We start from the raw sequence: 20,350 nt of genomic DNA, 5'->3' as shown, positions 1-20,350 counted from the left end.
GGCCATGCCAGGAGAAAGCGGGATTGAGATCCCGTCCTGCGACTGGTACACCGCCCTCAGGCGAACCTTGGAAGGTCCGTCTTTGGTCCCAGTGGTAATTGCGAAGGACCTTGACTTTGGCTCTTTAGGGGTCCTGACGTTTGTCTGCGACCACCTTGGCCTTGCCGTTTGCCAGAGTTCTGCCTCTGGCTAGGCACAGAGTATGGCGGCTGGGGCCATAAAGGCTTGCGTTTGGTCGCTGGCGTATACATGCTGAGACGCATTAGGACCCTATTGTCCATCAGGCTTCGCAGTCTGGGGCTGTCTCTGCCGCGAAGATGCCTTTACCAACAAAGGGTAAATCCTGAATGGCATACTGCAGCTCCGGCCGGAGGTTTTAAAACCTGAAGCCATGAAATGCACTTCATGGCGACACCCAAGGCCAGAGTGCGGGCCGCAGAGTCTGCTGCGTCCAACGAGGCCTGGAGGGACGCTCTGGGAACCTTCTTTCCCTCGTCCTCCAAGACGGTAGCAAACTCCAGGTGGGAGTTTTGAGGGAGAAACTCCTTCACCCAGGTGCTATAATTATCGCAGCTAAGCAAGGCTTGTTGCTTTGCTACCCAGAGCTGCAGGGCCCCTGCAGAGTACACCTGGCGGCCAAGCCTGTGCATTCGCCAAGCCTCTTTCTGCTTCGGGGCTGGCGCCCGCTGGCCATCATATCAGGATCGTGGTCCTGAGCATAAAATCTGCGCATATGGGATGACACGGATGCGCGTCCGGACAGCCATGGAGGTACTAAAAGAAGGCACAGGCAGAGTCTCTGACTCACTCGGACCTTGCCCAACTCGGAGAAGGGCTACAGGAGTCAAGGTACCTGCCCCGGTGCCAGAGGTCGGAACGGTGCCGATAGCGGGTCGGCGAACGGGATACCGACCGGTGCAGCGAGTGTGACCAGTACCGAGGAAAACAGCACCGGGACTGCCAGTGGCGTCCGGCGTGCCGACAGGACGTGGAGTGTCTGCGGGACCGTGATCATGAACGGTGCCGCTCTGCTGTGCTGACAGGGGACAGTCCCCTGAAGAGACTGTATTACCCGTACCGGCGGTGCCCGGGTCAGGCAGCACTGACTCTGTCATGGCACTGAGAGCCCTCGCCGTTGGTAACATCTCCGGCGTGAAGGGAACAGCAGGCTCAACCACAGTGCGTACTGGGGAGCTGTCAGGCACCGGATTCGACGGCCCTCGTGGGACCGGGATCCACGGTACCGAGGTCATCAGAGCTCCGGTAGGTGCCGGTGCCGGGCGAACCGAGTTAGATAAGCTGTCTGGCTGCGGTGCCGTCCGCACTGAAGCAGCGGGAGTAATACGCTCAACCACGGCGCGTGCCGGGGAGCCGTCGGGCACCGGATTCGATAGCCCTTGTGGGACTGGAATCGACGGTGCCAACGTTGTCGGTGCCGGGCAAGCCGACTTAGACTAGCCCTCTGGCTGCGGTGCCGTTGGCATGGAAGCAGCCGGAGCAGGAGCTCAACCACGGCGCGTGCCGGGGAGCCGTCAGGCACCGGATTCTACGGCCTTTGCGGGACCGGGATCGACGGTGCCGACGTCATCGGTGCCGCAGCAGGTGTCGGTGTCGGGCGATCCGACATAGACGAGCTCTCTGGCTGCGGTGCCGCTGGCACGAAGCAGCAGGAGCAATACGCTCAACCACGGCGCGTGCCGGGGAGCCGTCAGGCACCGGATTCTACGGCCCTTGTGGGACCGGGATCGACGGTGCCGACGCCATCGGTGCCGCAGCAGGTGTCGGTGCCGGGCGATCCGACGTAGACGAGCCCTCTGGCTGCGGTGCCGCTGGCACGGAAGCAGCAGGAGCAATACGCTCAACCACGGCGCGTGCCGGGGAGCCGTCAGGCACCGGATTCTACGGCCCTTGTGGGACCGGGATCGACGGTGCCGACGCCATCGGTGCCGCAGCAGGTGTCGGTGCCGGGCGATCCGACGTAGACGAGCCCTCTGGCTGCGGTGCCGCTGGCACGGAAGCAGCAGGAGCAATACGCTCAACCACGGCGCGTGCCGGGGAGCCGTCAGGCACCGGATTCTACGGCCCTTGTGGGACCGGGATCGACGGTGCCGACGTCATCGGTGCCGTAGCAGGTGTCGGCGCCGGGCGATCCGACTTGGATGAGCTCTCTGGCTGCGGTGCCGCTGGCACGGAAGCAGCAGGAGCAATACGCTCAACCACGGCGCGTGCCGGGGAGCCGTCAGGCACCGGATTCTACGGCCCTCGTGGGACCGGGATCGACGGTGGCGACGTCGTCGGTGCCGGGCGAGCCATCCTAGACGACCTCTCTAGCTGCGGTGCAGTTGGCACAGAAGCAGCAGGAGCAGTAAGCTCTACCACGGCGTGAGCCGGGGAGCTGCCAGGCACCGGATTTCGTGGTCCTGGGGGACTGGAATCGACGGAGCCGAAGTCATCGGTGCCTCTGCAGGTGGCGGTGCCGGGTAACGCAACTTAGGCGAGCTCTCTGGCTGCGATGCAGGTGGCACGGAAGCAGCGGGAGCAGGGGGCTCAACCACGGCGCGTGCCGGGGAGCCGCCAGGCACCAGCAGGAATCGTAGACTCTCTCGACCTCGGAAGGGAGCGGTGCCGAGTCGACATCGGTGCCGGCGATGGTCGGTGCCGAAAGGCCTTGGTAGTACCGGCGGGGTCCGGTGCCGAGGCGCTTCTGCCCGCCGCTTGAATACCGCTCGGCGCCCAAGGTGGAGGGGTAAGTGAAAGTCCCGCACCTTTTTGTTCTCGGCTTAAAAGCCTTGCAAATGGGGCACTTATCTGCCCTGAGGCACTTCAAACAGGAGTCATGTAGATCTCTCTTCGGCCACGGCTTCTGGCAGGCCGGGCCCCTTTTAAAACCCGGTGAGCCATGCATGGCTCCGGCACTGGGCTCATGGAAGGGGCTACTTCCTGAACCCCGCTAACTAAACTAACCATGTTAGCAAAGAAAACCCGTATAACCATACAAATATATATATAAAAGGGTTATAACTGCATAATTATATACGAGAAAACGAGTAGCTAGGGAAGTGGAGGTCAGCTAAGCCGCGCTCCACTGTTCCAACGACCGACACGGGCGGTAAGAAGGAACTGAGGAGCGGGTGGGCCGGCAGGAGTATATATGGAGCGCCATGGTGGCGCCACTCTAGGGGGCGACCTGCCGGCCCACTGAGTTGCTAGGGTAAAAGTTTTCCGACGAATGTGCACGCGCGGCGCGTACACCTAACTGGAATGGATATGAGCAATCACTCGAAGAAGAAGATTTAGTTATACTATCTAGGGTATAAATGATCCAGGGATATGAACTCTCAGGCTCAGGACACAGGCCAACCACTAACTGATAGGGATTAGGAAGAAACTTTCCAGATAAGCAGGTCACTGCATAAACTGTCCAAGATGTGTGTTTTGTACCTCTCCTCTACTTCTGATCTATGTCAGACAGAATATCAGACTAGATCACACCACTAGTCTGACTCAGTTTAGCAATTCCTCTGCACCTACAAAAAAGGGAAAACAGTAAAGACCAGGGGAAGTTACATTTTTGTAGCTATTCATCCAGTACAAAGTTTCTTACCTGCATAAGGTCCTGCCTTTCCTTCTCACCCATACAAATAGCCTTTTTTATGGTTCGGAGCTCATTCATTATGGCCTGGGCTTCATCCAGTTTATAATTTGTATGAGCATTTGACATCTTACGATCAATCCTGTTGGCAAAAATTCAGAGACATTTAAAAGTTAACTAATTATGCAAAGGTTCCGAAAGTATTGGTTGCTAATATGCCACTTCCTTTCTATGAATAAAATGGTATATTTACTTTGACTTAACAAACACCAAGTATTTATAACATTCTAAAGTTATCTGACTATAAACCAGGAAACTGAAAAGGCAATCCAGTTGTCCCAACTCAGCTTCCCCAGAACTGACAAGTTTCCTGTTTTTAACCTCCGGAACCAGAGTTCACAGTTCATGCAACATAAATGTACACTCTAAAGGGAGTTTTATGTAATAAAAATAAAATTAACTTACAAAGTAGTATCACAGATGGTGAAGTTGAAATAGAACCCTTAGTGTAAGCTGCACCAATTCCCTGCCAATGCAGCATTGATTCATAGATTCCAAAGCCAGAAGGGGCCATTGTGATCAACTAGTCTGACCTCCTGTATAACACAATCCATAGAACTCTCCCCAAATAATTCCTTTTGATCTAGAGCATCTCTTTTAAAGGAACATCCAATCTTAATTTTAAAATTGTCAGTGATAGGGAATCCGCCACAACCACTGGTAACAGGTTCAAATAGTTCATTACCCGCACTGTTAATTTACACCTTATTTCCAATATGAATTTGTCTAACTTTCAGTCACTGGATCTTGTTATACCTTAGTCTGCTAGACCGAAGAGTCCATTATCAAATATCTGTTCCCCATGTCGGTAATTCTAGACTGAGATCAAGTCACCCCTTAACCTTCTCTTTGTTAAACAGATAGAGCTTCTTGAGTCTACCACTATAAGGCATGTTTTCTAATACTGTACTATAATCATTCTTGTGGCTCTTCTCTGAACCCTCTCCAATTAATCACCATCCTTGCTCTTTACAAAATTTTTCCTAGGACGGGGTCAACAACCTTTGGCACATTGCTCACCACAGTAAGCATCCTGGTGGCCCAGGCCAGTTTGCTTAGCTGCAGCGTCCACAGGTTCAGCTGATCGCAGCTCCCACTGGCCGGGGCTCACCGCTCCAGGCCAATGGGGGCAGCAGGAAGCGGTGCAGGTCAAGGGATGTTCTGGCTACCCTTCCCGCAGCCCCCATTGGCCTGGGACAGCGCATTCCGGCCGGGGGAGCTGTGATCGGCCGAACCTCCGGATGCGGCAGGGAAACAAACCAGCCTGGCCTGCCAGGGTGCTTACCCTGGCGAGCTGCGTGCCAAAGGTTGCCAACCCCCGTCCTAGGACTTTGTTCAGTCTTGTTTTAAAAGTGAGTCGTGATGGGACTCTCAATTTTCCTTGGGAGACATTTGTAAAGACTCAGGTTTTATTGTCAAGAAGTTCTGATTGATATCCAGCCTAACTAGGAATAATCAATACTTATTCTTTCTGCTGGATTTCAGTGTTCACATCAAAATGGGATTTCATGGCCAGCTTGAAATCACAGGACTATCCCACAAAATTTCCAACTCAATTCACAGTAGAACACAGTCTGGATCTTATCTTTGGTCTGGGAGTTGGGAGTGTGAAGATAACATCTTTATCATAGCCAGACCACTTCTTGCTCCAGGTTAAGGACAGTTCTTTCAGGGGGAAGATCTGTTAGGGGGCTGACAGAACTAGTGCAGGTCCAGATATATCTGATGGGTTCTGCTGCTCAACCATTAAATCATTCTATCAACAGCTGGCTGATTATAAACTTGTTATCAGTAATCATTGACAGAGCAACACCTACAAACCCTCTCCCATTACCTCATCCTCACCACTCTCCTGAAGATACCAATTAAAAATAAGACCAGAGTCCCTACAGAACTTTCTAGAAAAAACACTCAAATTCAGATTTCAAAGCTGACTGGGGGATTTAGCCAGCCACTCACTGAAGTTAATGTTAATCTCAACTTCTATGCCTACAGTAGTATAAAAGAAAGTGTGTTTAGGGGGAGAAAGCGCGCATAGGAAGAGAACTAGTAAGAATACCGTTATGGGCTATATGCCACAGCTAATAAAGGAAATTTGTCAGCAGATCTCATAATTCAATACAAACATTCAGTAATACAAAGTGAGAATACTCACAAACTGTATTTACTTGATAGTACTATGGATACTAAGAGCTAAAAATTATTCTTTATGGTAAGCTGACGAGTATTGTCAAAGCCGCAAAAGTATTATAATTTTATTTATATCTTTTAAAAAAGGACAAGGATTTGTGGCTTAGATAGAATGCAAATTATGACAAAAATATCAAAGTGCGAACAAATATTTATGATAGGGAACAAGCATACCACAGGAAATTATCTTTCATATTCTAGCAGAATGATACAAGATAAATACAGAGAGAAGATTTACAGCCACCGTGAGGCTAGCAGACCAGGTGCCAGCTGATGCCAAAGCCTCAGGCCTCCCTGAACACTTACAAGTGCATAGCTGGAAACCAGTCTTGCTTATCTGTGTGTTAGCATTATCAAAATAAATAGTATATGTTAAGATAAGAAGAATGTGGTTAGTGTTTTATAAAATGCTTGTAGGGATGCTGCATATATTATTCTCGCTCACCTATACGCCAAGTCTGAACATAACAGCAAACATCTGCATTGTATATATCCCTATAACTAAGTAACCCATCAAACAACAAAGAATGCAAATGATGGCTTCTTAAAACCTGTTCGTTAACCAAAAAATTAGCCATTGTGCGAGATCAAGGATCAAAGAAAGACTTTGTTAAGTGAATCCCTCCCGACCCTTCAGAAGAAGAGGCCTGTGTGGGAACCGTTGCTGTCAGCTAGGTTTGTGTGAGAAGAAGCTATAAATATGACACAAGGAAGAATTCTTCATTTCTGCACTGTTTGGATTCTAACTGAAAGAGAAGAATAAAGTCCCCAGAGTTACTCCGCGTAGCCCTAAAAAACTTTTGTGAACTGGCAGATTACTACACTTCTGCCACCTTTCAAAGTTATAGACTCTGACTCATCTTTTACATATACTTTCACCTGCTTTAACCTCTGAACAACTCTTTTTTTCTCAGCTAATACACCTTTAGTTAGTTTACTACAGAACTGGCTGCCAGCATTGTATTTAGTGAGAGATCTGGGGCGCAAATCGACCCAGGTGAGTGACTGGTCTCTTTGGACTGGGTGCAACTGGAATATTTTATGATTTTTTTTTTGTTGTTGTAAATGATCATTTATTACGTAGTCCAGTTTGCCTGGGTGACAAAATAGACTGGAGTGTCTTCAGGGACTGGTTGTGACTCCATGTAAGACTATTGTACTACTTTGGGAGTTCTCATTTGTTACTACGTTGGTGAAACCCAATTACAGAACATACCACCAGTTTGCGATGTCTGCTCTAAGGTAGGCATTCACGGTCATGAGCCACTCCAGACAGCGTGACAGCCACCACAAAAGGAGGACAACTAGCTGCACAGTGTCAATTAACAAAGATTTACTTTTGATGTCCTATCTAGCAAGATGTCATTAAGCTACTCCATGCTAGCAGAACCGTGACACAATCTTGAGCTACTCAGTACTAACTAGCAGAAACTCAAACTTTACTGAAGGAGAGAGGCTGTTGAATTGCAATATGGAGGGAGGAAAATGACAATAAAAGTGATAATTTGCCAAATACACTGAAAATACTAAAATATGACACTGAATATACCAAGGTATAAAAATAACCTTACATATAGCCTGAAGAGACAAGTCTCTTGCCCTGTCATATAGCACATGCTACCACCACCCACTTTCCATAAACTAATCTGATGAAACTCCATTTTCAATTGAGTCTTATCACCTTAAATACAAAATAAATTGGAAAAAAAAAACTGAAAGGAAACCTATTACCTGGTAAATAAGCCACCAATAAGTTTAGCAGTTTTGCTAATTCTGGTGATTTTATTTTGTCTTTACTGAAAGATCCAGCTCCTGGAGTCATGTCACTAACCTCCTGGTTGCAAAGAACAGGTGGGAAACATGAACTCTGAAATTTCAAACACCAGAGAGGATGTAAAGGTGTTACTTTAAAAAAATCTCATGATTCTTTTGGGCCTGACTCATGATTTTTGAATGCTAGGAGCTGGCAGCTCTGGTTTAAGATTCTGACAAGATTAGACCAAACCACAGTAAGAAAAGTGACTTTAACTCACTAAGAATTTCATATGATACAGAAAGTAGTTGGCTTTAACTCAAGGTCACATTCATGTCAAGAACTTGGATTCAACCCAAGTATTAAACCAGATGGCCCCCTTCTACCTTCCTGTTGCTTGACATCTAGAGAAAAGAAAGATATTTAACTTCAAGTGGAATTTTCTACAGGTAAGTATCTGCTAATTCATGTTCTTGGGGGAGGGTTGGAGGCTGACTAGTGAGTTTTTATTTTCTCAAAGGGTCATTGTCAATCATACTGTTTACAGTATGATCGGCTGTCATACAGTCAATCCAAACTGACCTAATATTCTAAGGCTGTGGGTCCCAAACTTTTTACTAAGGTGACCCTCCACGGATCTACCTATTATTCATCTCCCCCACTACACACACCCCACTAACAGGCTGCTAAATGTTCATTCACTAGCTCCCACCACTTCCTCCACGTTGCTACTGCAGGTGACCTGATCTTGCTCCCCACATCACTGCCTGCTGCCACGGCCCAGCAGAAGTGAGAAGTTGGGATTAGTGCTTCGGGGCACACATGGAGGCGGGGACTGATTGGAAGGGTGACAGGTGACACACTTAGACCCTTCCTGGAAGACACCAATGGCTTAAGACCAATCATTTGGGAAACACACTGTTCTAAAGAATGCACAAAGTTACTATTAATTAATATTCTTCCAAAGTCATATGCCCATTCATAAATTGCTAGTTTTGAAGACAACACTAAGAAGATTTTTCCATTTATTAAAAAAGTAGCAGCATTCAAATAAATAATGTATATATATGAATAATAAAAACATTCACAGTACCTTAGATACAATGAAATACAATAAAAAATGTATAAGCACAAACTATCAAGCCACTAAATAACAGGAGATAGAAATAAACTTCCCCTTTGAGTACATTATTATTGTCCATTACATAGACAGTTTATCTTTCTTTGAAATACCTAGTATCAGCCACTGTCAGAGACAAGATCCTGGACTGGATGGACCATAATTCTGACCCTTTATAGCAATTTCTCTGACCCTAACTTAATTTTTCTTCATATTTCTTCATAGATTCTAGGGTCAGAAGGGACCATTGTGACCATCTAGTCCAACCCCCTGCACAAAGCAGGCCACAGAACCCTACCCATCCACTTCTATAACAAGCCCCTAACCTATGCCTGAGTTATTGAAGTCTTCAAATTGTGGTCTGAAGACCTCAAGCTGCAGAGAATCCACCAGCAAGTGACCCATGCTCCACACTGCAGGGGAAGGCGAAAAACCTCCAGGGCCTCTGCCAATCTGCCCTGGAGGAAAATTCCTTCCTGACCCCAAATATGGTGATCAGCTAAACCCTCAGCATGTGGGCAAGACTCACCAGCCAGCACTCAGGAAAGAATTCTCTGCAGTAACTCAGATCCCATCCCATCCAACATCCCATCACCAGCCACTGGGCATACTTATCTGGCGATAATCAAAGATCAATTGCCAAAATTAGGCTCTCCCATCATACCATCCCTTCCATAAATTTATCAAGCTTAATCTTAAAGCCAGATATGTCTTTTGCCCCCACTACTCCCCTTGGAAGGCTGTTCCAGAACTTCACTTCTCTAATGGTTAGAAACCTTCGTCTAATTTCAAGTCTAAACTTCCTAGTGTCCAGTTTATACCCATTCGTTCTTGTGTCTACATTGGTACTAAGTTTAAATAATTCCTCTCCCTCCCTAATATTAATCCCTCTGATATATTTATAAAGAGCAAGCATATCCCCCCTCAGCCTTCTTTTGGCTAGACTAAACAAGCCAAGCTCTTTGAGTCTCCTTTCATATGACAGGTTTTCCATTCCTCGGATCATCCTAGTAGCTCGTCTCTGAACCTGTTCCAGTTTGAATTCATCCTTCTTAAACATGGGAGACCAGAACTGCACACAGTATTCCCGGTGGGGTCTCACCAGCGCCTTATATAACGGTACTAACACCTCCTTATCTTTGCTGGAAATACCTCGCCTAATGCATACTAAAACCGCATTAGCTTTTTTAACGGCCATATCACATTGGCGGCTCATAGTCATCCTGTGATCTACCAATACCCCAAGGTCCTTCTCCTCCTCTGTTGCTTCCAACTGATGCGTCCCCAATCTATATCTAAAGTTCTTATTATTAATCCCTAAGTGCATGACCTTGCACTTTTCACTATTAAATTTCATCCTATTACTATTACTCCAGTTTACAAGGTCGTCCAGATCTTCCTGTATGATATCCCGGTCCTTCTCCATGTTAGCAATACCCCCCAGCTTCGTGTCACCTGCGAACTTTATTAGCACATTCCCGCTTTTTGTGCCAAGGTCGGTAATAAAAAGGTTAAATAAGATTGGTCCCAGAACCGATCCTTGAGGAACTCCACTAGTAACCTCCTTCCAGTCTGACAGTTCACCCTTCAGTATGACCCGCTGTAGTCTCCCCTTTAACCAGTTTCTTATCCAGCTTTCAATTCTCATATTGATCCCCATCTTTTCCAATTTGACTAATAATTCCGCATGTGGAACCGTGTCAAATGCCTTACTGAAATCGAGGTAAATTAGGTCTACTGCATTTCCTTTGTCTAAATAGTCTGTCACCTTCTCAAAAAAGGAGATCAGGTTGGTTTGGCACGATCTACCTTTAGTAAAACCATGTTGTACTTTGTCCCAATTACCATTGACCTCAATGTCCTTAACTACTTTCTCCTTCAAAATTTTTTTCCAAGACCTTACATACTACAGATGTCAAACTAACAGGCCTATAGTTACTCGGATCACTCTTTCTCCCTTTCTTAAAGATAGGAACTACGTTAGCAATTCTCCAGTCGTACGGTACAACCCCTGAGTTTACTGATTCATTAAAAATTCTTGCTAACGGGCTTGCAATTTCATGCGCCAGTTCCTTTAATATTCTCAGATGAAGATTGTCCGGGTTCTCCGATTTTGTCCCACTAAGCTGTTCAAGTATGGCTTCTACCTCAAATGTGGTAATATCCACCTTCATATCCTCATTCCCGTTTGTCATCCTTCCATTACCCCTAAGCTCCCCATTAGCCTGATTAAAGACTGAGGCAAAGTACTTATTTAGATATTGGGCCATGCCTAGGTTATCCTTAATCTCCTTTCCATCCTCAGTGTGTAGCGGTCCCACTTCTTCTTTCTTAGTTTTCTTCTTATTTATATGGCTATAGAACCTTTTACTATTGGTTTTAATTCCCTTTGCAAGGTTCAACTCTACTTGGCTTTTAGCCTCTCTCACTTTATCCCTACATGTTCTGACCTCACTAAGGTAGCTTTCCTTGCTAATCCCAGCCTTCAAGGAGTGGAAGAAGGGTTTCTGCTTTTTCTTAATCACCTCTCTGAGATGCTTGCTCATCCAGCTTGGTCTACAACTCCTGCCTATGGTTTTTTCCCCCTTTCTTGGGATGCAGGCTTCCGATAGTTTCTGCAGCTGCGACTTAAAGTAGTTCCAGGCCTCTTCCGCATTTAGATCCACAAGTTCTTCAGTCCAATCCACTTCCCTAACTAATTTCCTTAATTCTTTAAAGTTAGCCCTTTTGAAATAAAAAACCCTAGTCCCAGACCTATTTTTGTTTATCCTTCCATCTAGTCTTCAAATGCTTGAAAGACCAAGGAGCAGTTCAACAACAGGCTGAGCAAGTGCAGAATGACTATAGAGAGCTAGCGCTGCCTATATAGGAGGCTGGATCTGGCTGATGACAATATTCCTATGCTTATAGCCGCGTGCTGTATGCTTTATAATATTTGTGAAAGGAAGGGTGAAAGCTTCAGTCAGATCTGGACCACTGAGGCTCAGTGCCAAGAGGCTGAATTTGAACCACCAGAGACCAGAACTATTAGAGGAACGCTACGCGAGGCCATAAGGATCAGGGATACCTTGAGGCAGCAATTTGAAGCTGAAAGCCACTAATATTTGTTGCTATGCTCAGGAGTGCAGTGCTTGAAATGCTACGAGGTGATTGTAATTAGTGCAGATGATGCACTATGAAGGTTTAAGAAAATTGCCTGTTGCTTTGAAGGGCTCTGTTTGCTTTCAATTAATGGAATGAAGATTGCTTTCAAACCAACACAATTCTTTTATTAAAAAAAACAACCACCGCAGGAGAAAGAAACAAAAAAACCATCAGCACCGTGGAGGATGGGGGAAGGGAGGTCCCAAGAGGAGAGGAGGTCCCGGGACGGTTAAAGATTTGTGTATGTCCAGGTATCATATCCAACCTTCTCCTTTGGAGTACGGTACAGAGAATACTGTATTTCAGCAGGGCTAAACTGCAGAGGGACAGGTGTGGAATGCAGTGGGTACTGAGAGTCCGCAGTGCTGGACTGTGATGGGACACGAGTGGAATGCAGTGGGTACAGACTGGAGCCAGAAGGTTGATAAGAGTGTGTTGGCGGTGTCGGGGGGGGGAGGCACATGGGAAAGAGTTTTGTGACAACGGTTGTAGGGTAGGGCAGGCGCAGAGATGCTCAGTTTGCAGTGGTAGTAGTGCTTGGAGCATGTGCGCTTGGTGCTCCATAACATTTAAGAGTCACTCCACGGCCTCATTCTGGCATGCTGCATTTTTCTTTCAGTCCCTCTTCTCACTGTTCCGCCATTCCTTCAATTCCTATTTTTCAGCCATGGAGTGCATCATGACATCATGCAGAAAGTCCTCTTTATTTCTTCATGGCTACTTTCTAATTCCACGCAGACATTCAGCTGGCGATAACAAAGAGGGAGGCTGGGCTCCCAAGGTCATATCTGTGAAACCAAAATGCAGCATTTTAAAGAAGCAGAATTGTTTGCTACTCACAGACCACGGATGCAGTGATTTAAAACACAGTCACTATTCACATACCTATCACTAACTGGCTGATCCCAGGCAAGCACACATGAGCCAAAGATCCCCAAAATGGTGGTGAGTAAACACAGGGGAAGAGGAAATCAGTGTTCCAGGACCATACTGTACACTGAGCTCTTGTGGAGAGCCAGCACTGTGAGGGGTGGGGGCTTATAATCATTACTGTCCCCATATTTTCCATAGGCTGTGTTCATTATGGAAGATATCGCGCTGCTGAGGGTGAGCAGGGAATCAAGGGAGGGTCTTCTTGAAGACTGCAGTTTCCGCCCTGGCCCTTATGTGACTTGCCTGTGTGCAGTAATGGCCGTCCCTCCCACCTCACCTCACCCCATCCCACGCTCAGTGATGGCAGAGTAGCACAGGAAAGTTACCCTTAATGGGGCAAGAGACAAAACAGCTCTGCCAAGAACCTGCAGCAGTGGATTGCCCTGTATCTCTAAGAGTTTCGTGGACATCGCTGAGGCAGATTCCCGTGAAGTAAGGGAGTCAAACAACACCCTGTTCCACCACTCTGACTAGGTACACGTTGATACGCACATCATACAGACAGAAGTCTGCTTTCTGCAACCCTTGTGCCCCCAACAACTTGCTTCAGCAATTCCCAAAATCAAAGCCACTCACCAGGGGTCTCCTCTCCTGTTTGCACTTCACCAAGCTCTGACAGCTGTGACCGGCTAACCTCCTCTGGGGTAAAGAAGAGCTCCTGGTTGCATGCATCTCTGACCTCCGAGTCGTCTTCTGCCTCTAAGCCCCCCTCCACATCCTCGTCCAAGATTCCCCCTCTTGGTTCATTCCACTCCTGCCTGGCACGTGAACCACCGAAGTATCCACAGTGGCCTTCACTGGGGGGTCGCATCCAGCTCTTTGTAGAACCAGCAGCTCGTGGGCACAGCATGGGAGTGGTGCTTTGCCTCCTCCTGCCTTGTAGTAGGCTTTCCGCAGCTCCTTCACTTTGACCCTGCACTGCAGTGTGTTCCAGTCATGGCCCCTTTCTGTCATGCATCATGAAATCTGTCCATAAGTATCATAATTCCTATGGCTGGAGTGCAGCTAGGACTGGACAGCCTCCTCTTCCCAAACGCTCATGAGATTCAGTAGCTCGACAATGCTCCAAGCGGGGGATCGCCTGGTGCATGGAGCAGACATGGTCACCTGCAAAGAGGCGCAGAGACCACTGCATATGTCACCGAGCAAACAGGAAGAGGACTTTCAAAATTCCCCAAGAAATGTAAGGCGTGGAGCTCGTGGTTGGTCACCTGAGGATAGGACAGTAGAGTTCAAACCGATGACCAGAGAGGCGAGAACAGGCATTGTGGGACACCTCCCGGAGGCCAATGGCAGCGCTGTAATTGACCGGGGTGTCTACACTGGCACCACAGCACAGTAGCCCCAGCACAGAAAGCTCTACTCCTCTCATCAGGGTAGGTTTTTTTTTTTTATAGCATTGTAACTGCATAGTTAAGCACTAAGTGGCTAGGCAGTGTGTAAATCTCGAGAGCTACACCGCAGAAAGCTGCATTACTGTGCAGAAACTTGCCAGTATAGACAAGGCCTTACACTACAATGCTAACTGCATCTTTAAATAAAAAGATCGCCCCTTCTTTTGGGTCAGTAAGCTACAGAGCTATCCAGGTTGGGGAATCATTTGACCCTAAGAGAATTCAATTGTATGAGCCCTCATTTGGGAATTAATGGTTGGATTTTCAAAAGCCCTCACCACTTTCCTAATTCTGCTCCTATTTAAAATCAATGGGACTAACTCAACAGAAGCAGAGTTAGACCAATGCTGAGCACTTGAAAATCCCACCCTAACTGCCTTTTCTTTGCAGCAAGACTTTTCATTTTGACGCACAGCACAGAGAATTGTGCTATGACTGACTTAAAGTGACTGGATTCTGCATGGAAGCCTTCTTCATTTGTAACTTGAGCTGTACTTGGACACCTCCTCCTCAATCCTTGTTCTCACTTCTACATCTCATATATTAATTATCTATTCTTTATTATGTACCATTTATAATTTAGTAACACCTAGAGGCCACAACAAGATCAGGTGCTTCTGTGTTAGACTCTGCAAAAAAAATTCTCTCTCACTTTCCCCTCTTGTTTCTATCTGCTGTTCTTCCGTCCTCAAGTTTTACTTTTTTATGCATTTGGTGAATTTTTTTCTTCCCACTAGCTTTCTCAAAGTACTGTCCTACTTTCCTCTGCCTCTTTCTTCCAGTCTCTGCTCTGCTGTGAAGCCCCCAGCTCTTAACTTCGCAGTGTTCTCTCCCACATTTTCATTCTTTACCAGTTTGTCTCCCTTTCTCTCTGCTATTCCCCTTGCATTTTTCCCCTCCCAGATCCTTCACAGTCATTCTTTCCCATTTCCTTCCCCACAGCTTTTCTCCTTCCTTCTGTCTCTTCTCCAGACTCTTCCCTCCCTCCCACTATTGCTATACTTTTTTCTCTTCTCTACCCCATTCTCCTGGAGTTGGCCACAATTCCCCAAAACAGCAGGAACCCAGGAGCTGCCAGACCCCCAGCCGGAGGACATATTTGTGTAACCTCTGAGCAGGTTATTTTCTTCATACAACATGAGAAAAAAAGAAAAGAGAAATCCTCTCAGAATCATCAGAGTGCACATGGAACACTCCAGTAGTTCCCAGACCACTGGCTGATTTAAAATATCATACCCTGAAAATAACACTGCTTTGATTTCTTCCCTCCTGTCCATAACCTCCCCACACAACTTGTGACATCTATCCCCTGCAGACTATTTTTGCTCCCCAAAAAGTATGCAGGCTTCTTTCTGTGTTGCTCAGTGGACTACTACCTACTGCACATGTCTCTCTTCAGTGTAAAAACCTGGCCTCCAGCTCCTTGTTCAGCTGGGCACAGCTCCACAGGCAGCTGCAGGAAGCCAGAGCTAGGAGTCTGCACCTAAGAGAAGCAAGCTGGCGAGGAAAAAGGTATGGGCTTTTGAATAGCTGCTTGCCACAGTCTGGGAGCTGCAGGTTCCCAGAAGAAGTTTTCAAAATCTGGGAATGTTCCAAACAAATAATGACTATTGACAGGCATGCACTAGTGGCTTTCCTTCTTTGTCCTTTGCTCCCATTTACCAGAGGAATAATGGCAGGGTCCCTTGATGCATGTGTTCTTCTGCGGGAGCACAGCACAGAATGGACATCTGCTCTAAACAAAGAAGCTTAAAAGGAGCCAGTCACCACTCTTCTGTTTCAGCTTTCAAGATAGTGAGCAGGTCTGCAATACACCAAGAATCTGGGAGCTTCCCAGTTACCACAGCTCCGCCACTCCAGTATCTTCTCACTCAGCACATCCTTCCATCTCCACAGTTAAACAGGCCCATTAAAATTGGGTAGGAACACAAACAGACCTTACAGTTAACAGCCACCATGTTTATTTTTTTGTTCTACCACCTGTACTGCAGGTTGAGCGGCCTCCATGATCACATACAGGTCTGTTGCATCTTACACACATTTAACATGCGCGATTTCAGCTTTGCGCGGTCGGGGGAAAGAAAAAAGAATGGACGATTCCACCAGCGTGAGACGCAAATCTACTGTTCCTACTGAAGTATTTTTGGGGGGTGGACTTGACAGCAACAACTTGTCTTTAGGCCTGTGATAAGGGTTTCCTCTATAGTAACCCTGGAGGGTTGGGGGGAAAAAAAAAGGTTTAAATAGTGTGTCTGCCCCGGAGTGAGCGTGAGATGGGAGAAGTGAATCTGCTGTTCCCATTACAGTACTCAGCCCCCCGTGCCTCTCATATTGTGCGCTCCTCGCCGTGCTAAGTGAGATTCTGCTACGCCTGTACTGTTTAAAAAGACAGTACATATTTTTCGTACTGTATAACATGGCCCCTAAACACAAGGCACCTACTTCATCTAGTGCTCAACCGAAGAAACAGCGATGTGTTTCAACGCTGGAGGAAAAACTGGCCGTGTTGGACTTACTGAGAGACGGTATGTCCATCGCCAACGTGGCACGTAAATACAGCCGCAACGGATCTAGCATCCGTGCCATCAAGATTCGAGAGACAGAAAATGGTCAAGTCGTGGCATCAAGTGCTCCAGTAACTGCTAAGGTGATGAGCCAAGTGCGTGATAAGACCTTAGTGAAGACTGAAAAGGCATTAAACTTATGGCTGGAAGACATGAACTGTAAATGTGTGTCTACTGATGGCAACATGTTGCGAGAAAAGGCTCTTAGCATCCATGACTACAGACTACTGGTGAAGCTGCATCTGCCAATGAGGACGCAGCAAAAGCCGACCCCGAACAATTAAAGAAAATCATAGAGGAAAAGGGCTATCTTCCAGAACAAGTTTTTAAATGCTGAAGAGACTGGGCTCTTCTGGAAAAAAAATGCCCACCCGCACTTACATTTCAAAATCAGAAAGACAAGCCCTGGCTTCAAAGCAGCTAAAGACCATGTGACTGTGTTGCTTTGTGGCAATGCGGCTGAGCATTTAATAAAGCCGGGCTTGCTCTACAGGCTGTGAATCCCCATGCACTAAAAGGCAAGAACAGAAATCTCCTGCCTGTGCTCTGGCAATCAAATAAAAAGGCTTGGGTGACGGCAGCATTATTTCTGGATTGATTCCACAAGCGTTTCATTCTGGAGGTCAAGCAGTACCCTGACAAAAAAAGGACTTGACTTTAAATTGTTGCTGATGATAGACAATGCTCTTGACCATCCTGCGGCACTCTGGTCTGCATATAACGATGTTGAAGTCGTCTTTCTCCCCCCCAATACCACCTCCATCCTCCAACCTCTCAACCAAAGCGTCATTAGCTGTTTCAAAGCCACATACACGAGGCTTACATTCTCACGGATTCTTACCGCTATGGATGCTGATCCCAATGTTAATGTGATGGAGTGTTGGAAGTCCTTTAATATTGCTGATTGCATCACTTATATTAAACAGGCAATGGATGCAATCAAGACTGAAACAGTCAAGGCATGCTGGCAAAACCTATGGGAAGACTGTGAGAGTGATTTTAAGAGTTTCCCGACCATTTGATAAAGAAGTGCAACTCATCGTTCAGTGGCCAGGCAAGTGGATGGTGATGGCTTCGTCGACATCCTCGAGGACGAAATTGAGGAATTAATTGAGGGCCATAGAGAAACATTGACTAATGAAGAGTTACAGGAACTGATAAAATCATCTACAGAAGACGAAGATGACGACGAACAGGAAGAGCCAGTAACTTGGAATCTTCATAAATTTTCTGAAGTGTTCCAAGCAGCGAAACACTTGAATGATTTAATTTGTGAATATGATCCCTCTATGGAACGAAGCCTCAAAATCACACGTAGTATTACAGATGATTTGAGACCATACAAGAAATGTTTGAGGAGCTCAAGAGACAACAGCGACAGTTGCCAATCACCATGCTTTTAAAGAAAAAACAACCAGCAGCAGCAGAGCATACACAATCAACTTCTCTAGCTGAACCAGAGCCAACCACTTCGTCTACGACTCGCTCTCCATCACCCAAGCCTGGCCCATCATCTCCTGGATCGACATCAAGCCCTGACAACTCAATAATAGTGTTGTCAGCGTAGATGAAGACTAATCATTGGAGTGTGAACAGTACAAGACTGGTGACTGTTCAGGTTTACAATACTGCACTGTACTGTATTGTTTTCATTTTTTATTTTTTCATTCTTCTGTCTGTTATGTTATTAAAAATACTGTAAAATTATATTTTGCATACGTAGTCTATTATAAACTGTACTGTACATTGCCATGTACAATACATAGTACTTTATAGGTGATTCAAGGGATTTTCAAGGGCCATTTTAACTACACACAGTTTTCGCTTTAAGCGCTGACCGCGGAACGTAACCCCAGCGTAAGATGCGACAGACCTGTATACACTTGAAAGAGCTGTATTCTTCTAGAGATGTCCTGGGCTCACATATGTGAGGAGCAGCCTCACAGGTTAAAGAATCATTGGCTGTAAATGGTGAGATTCATTGTTAGTGGCAGCAAAAAGGCTTATCAAATTCAACTCTTGAGTAAACTGTTGCTGCAAATTCATCTTGTAGAATATTTTTGAGGTAAAAGGGAAAGAAAATCTGTAATCTTTATTAAAAAATAAACTTATGAACATTTTTTCCAAAATTCAATTGGCCCCTATAAAAATGTTTTGCTTTCAACATGATTTTTAAGTTATCAAGAGACAACAACTAAGAGGATCAAATTTAACGTGCAGTAATACAATTTACTGTCTATAATACTCCCTTTTTACTCTATATACCTTGAAAAAACCACTGCCCAAACCTACCAGCTGATTTCTCATATCACACAATAGATTACATCCTAAAAGAATGGAAAGTTGTATTACAATTTCTGCATTTACATCACTGATCCTGGCAACAGGCCTTCAAGTTAACCACAGATGGCTTTCTGCAAGTCTTCGGTCAACAGCAGGTAAAGAAGGCAGGTTTTCTGCAAGAACTATCCCATTACCAGAAACAATACCTTAATTATTTTTACACCATTTTTATATCTTTTTTTCTTTTATTAAAGTGATAGCCATATTTGGTGTTTTCTTGCGGACCACATTTGCTGTGATTTTATATCTACATTATACAAGAAAATTACATTAAAATAACATGAACACTGCAAGGTCAAACACTCAAAAACCAGAAAGTGCTAGAATTACCTGCACAACCTTTATTCGGCCACCTTGTGCATACAGATTACAATGCAGCCTTTAATTACATGATCAGACTCTAGACCTTCCTTACTGAGCAGGTTGGATGATGCTTGCTTACTTTGTTTTCACCTCATTGTTCAATGCTTTATTTACCGCCTGTACTATTCAAACCCTCTTCTTAAAATAGAATTATTGATTTTCTCATGGGCCTTCCTCCAGTACTCATCACTATAAGATTTGTGTACTTCACAAACATTTATTAATTTACTTTCACAACACCCCTCTGAGGTGACAGTCATTTTACAGGTGGAGGGAGCTGAGGCACAGAAAGATAACATTTAAGTTTCCACTAAATTTGGATGCTCAATTTTAAACACTTCAGATCTAATTTTGCAGAGTCCTTAGCTCTTTATATAACTTCAAAGCACAGTTCTCACTGACTTCAGCGGCAGCTTGGAGAGTTCAGCACTTCTGTAAATCAGACCCTCAAGGTCTCAAGTCAGGCAACCAGAAAATGAGTGACCACCTGTGAAAACCAGGACTAGAGAGGGATGAAACACATACACATGCACTTTGACAGTGGGTCTATTCCATCCAAGCCTGACCCCTTTTGCTCTGTCACTTCCAACCTGCCTCTTTTCTGTCTCTTTCCCACCCCTGGCTCCTTGCCCCAGTCTCCATTCCTCAGGCTTCTCATAATAATCCCAGTCTCTCTGGGTTCATGTCCAAGTCTCAGTTACCCCCTCCCCACACCTTATTCCAGTCTTTTTTTTCTTTCCTAGGCAGCCCCACTTACCCATTCTTGGTTCTTCCTCCTATCTGTCCCTCCCCTTATCCACCACTGGCTCCTCCTCATATAGTCAGTGTCTATCCTCACCCCCTGCCTAGTGCCAAAGCCCAGTTTCTGCCCTTCTTTGCCCCGCCAGTCCCAAT

At 46.0% G+C, this 20,350-nt stretch overlaps 1 protein-coding gene across 3 annotated transcripts in view; it reads right to left on the bottom strand.

Annotated features, from left to right (window-relative positions):
- Nucleotides 1-20,350, bottom strand: part of WWC3 (WWC family member 3) — a 180,692-nt gene that overhangs the window by 75,805 nt on the left and 84,537 nt on the right. For all 3 annotated transcript variants that reach the window (XM_030572575.1, XM_030572584.1, XM_030572564.1), the window contains one exon: nucleotides 3,605-3,734. In XM_030572575.1, the coding sequence (XP_030428435.1) occupies nucleotides 3,605-3,734 (130 nt within the window). The remainder of the gene's footprint in view (nucleotides 1-3,604; nucleotides 3,735-20,350) is intronic.

The sequence above is a fragment of the Gopherus evgoodei genome, chromosome 1, assembly GCF_007399415.2.
Source record: "Gopherus evgoodei ecotype Sinaloan lineage chromosome 1, rGopEvg1_v1.p, whole genome shotgun sequence".
Classification (NCBI taxonomy): domain Eukaryota; kingdom Metazoa; phylum Chordata; order Testudines; family Testudinidae; genus Gopherus; species Gopherus evgoodei.
This window is presented reverse-complemented; position numbering and strand designations above follow the sequence as displayed.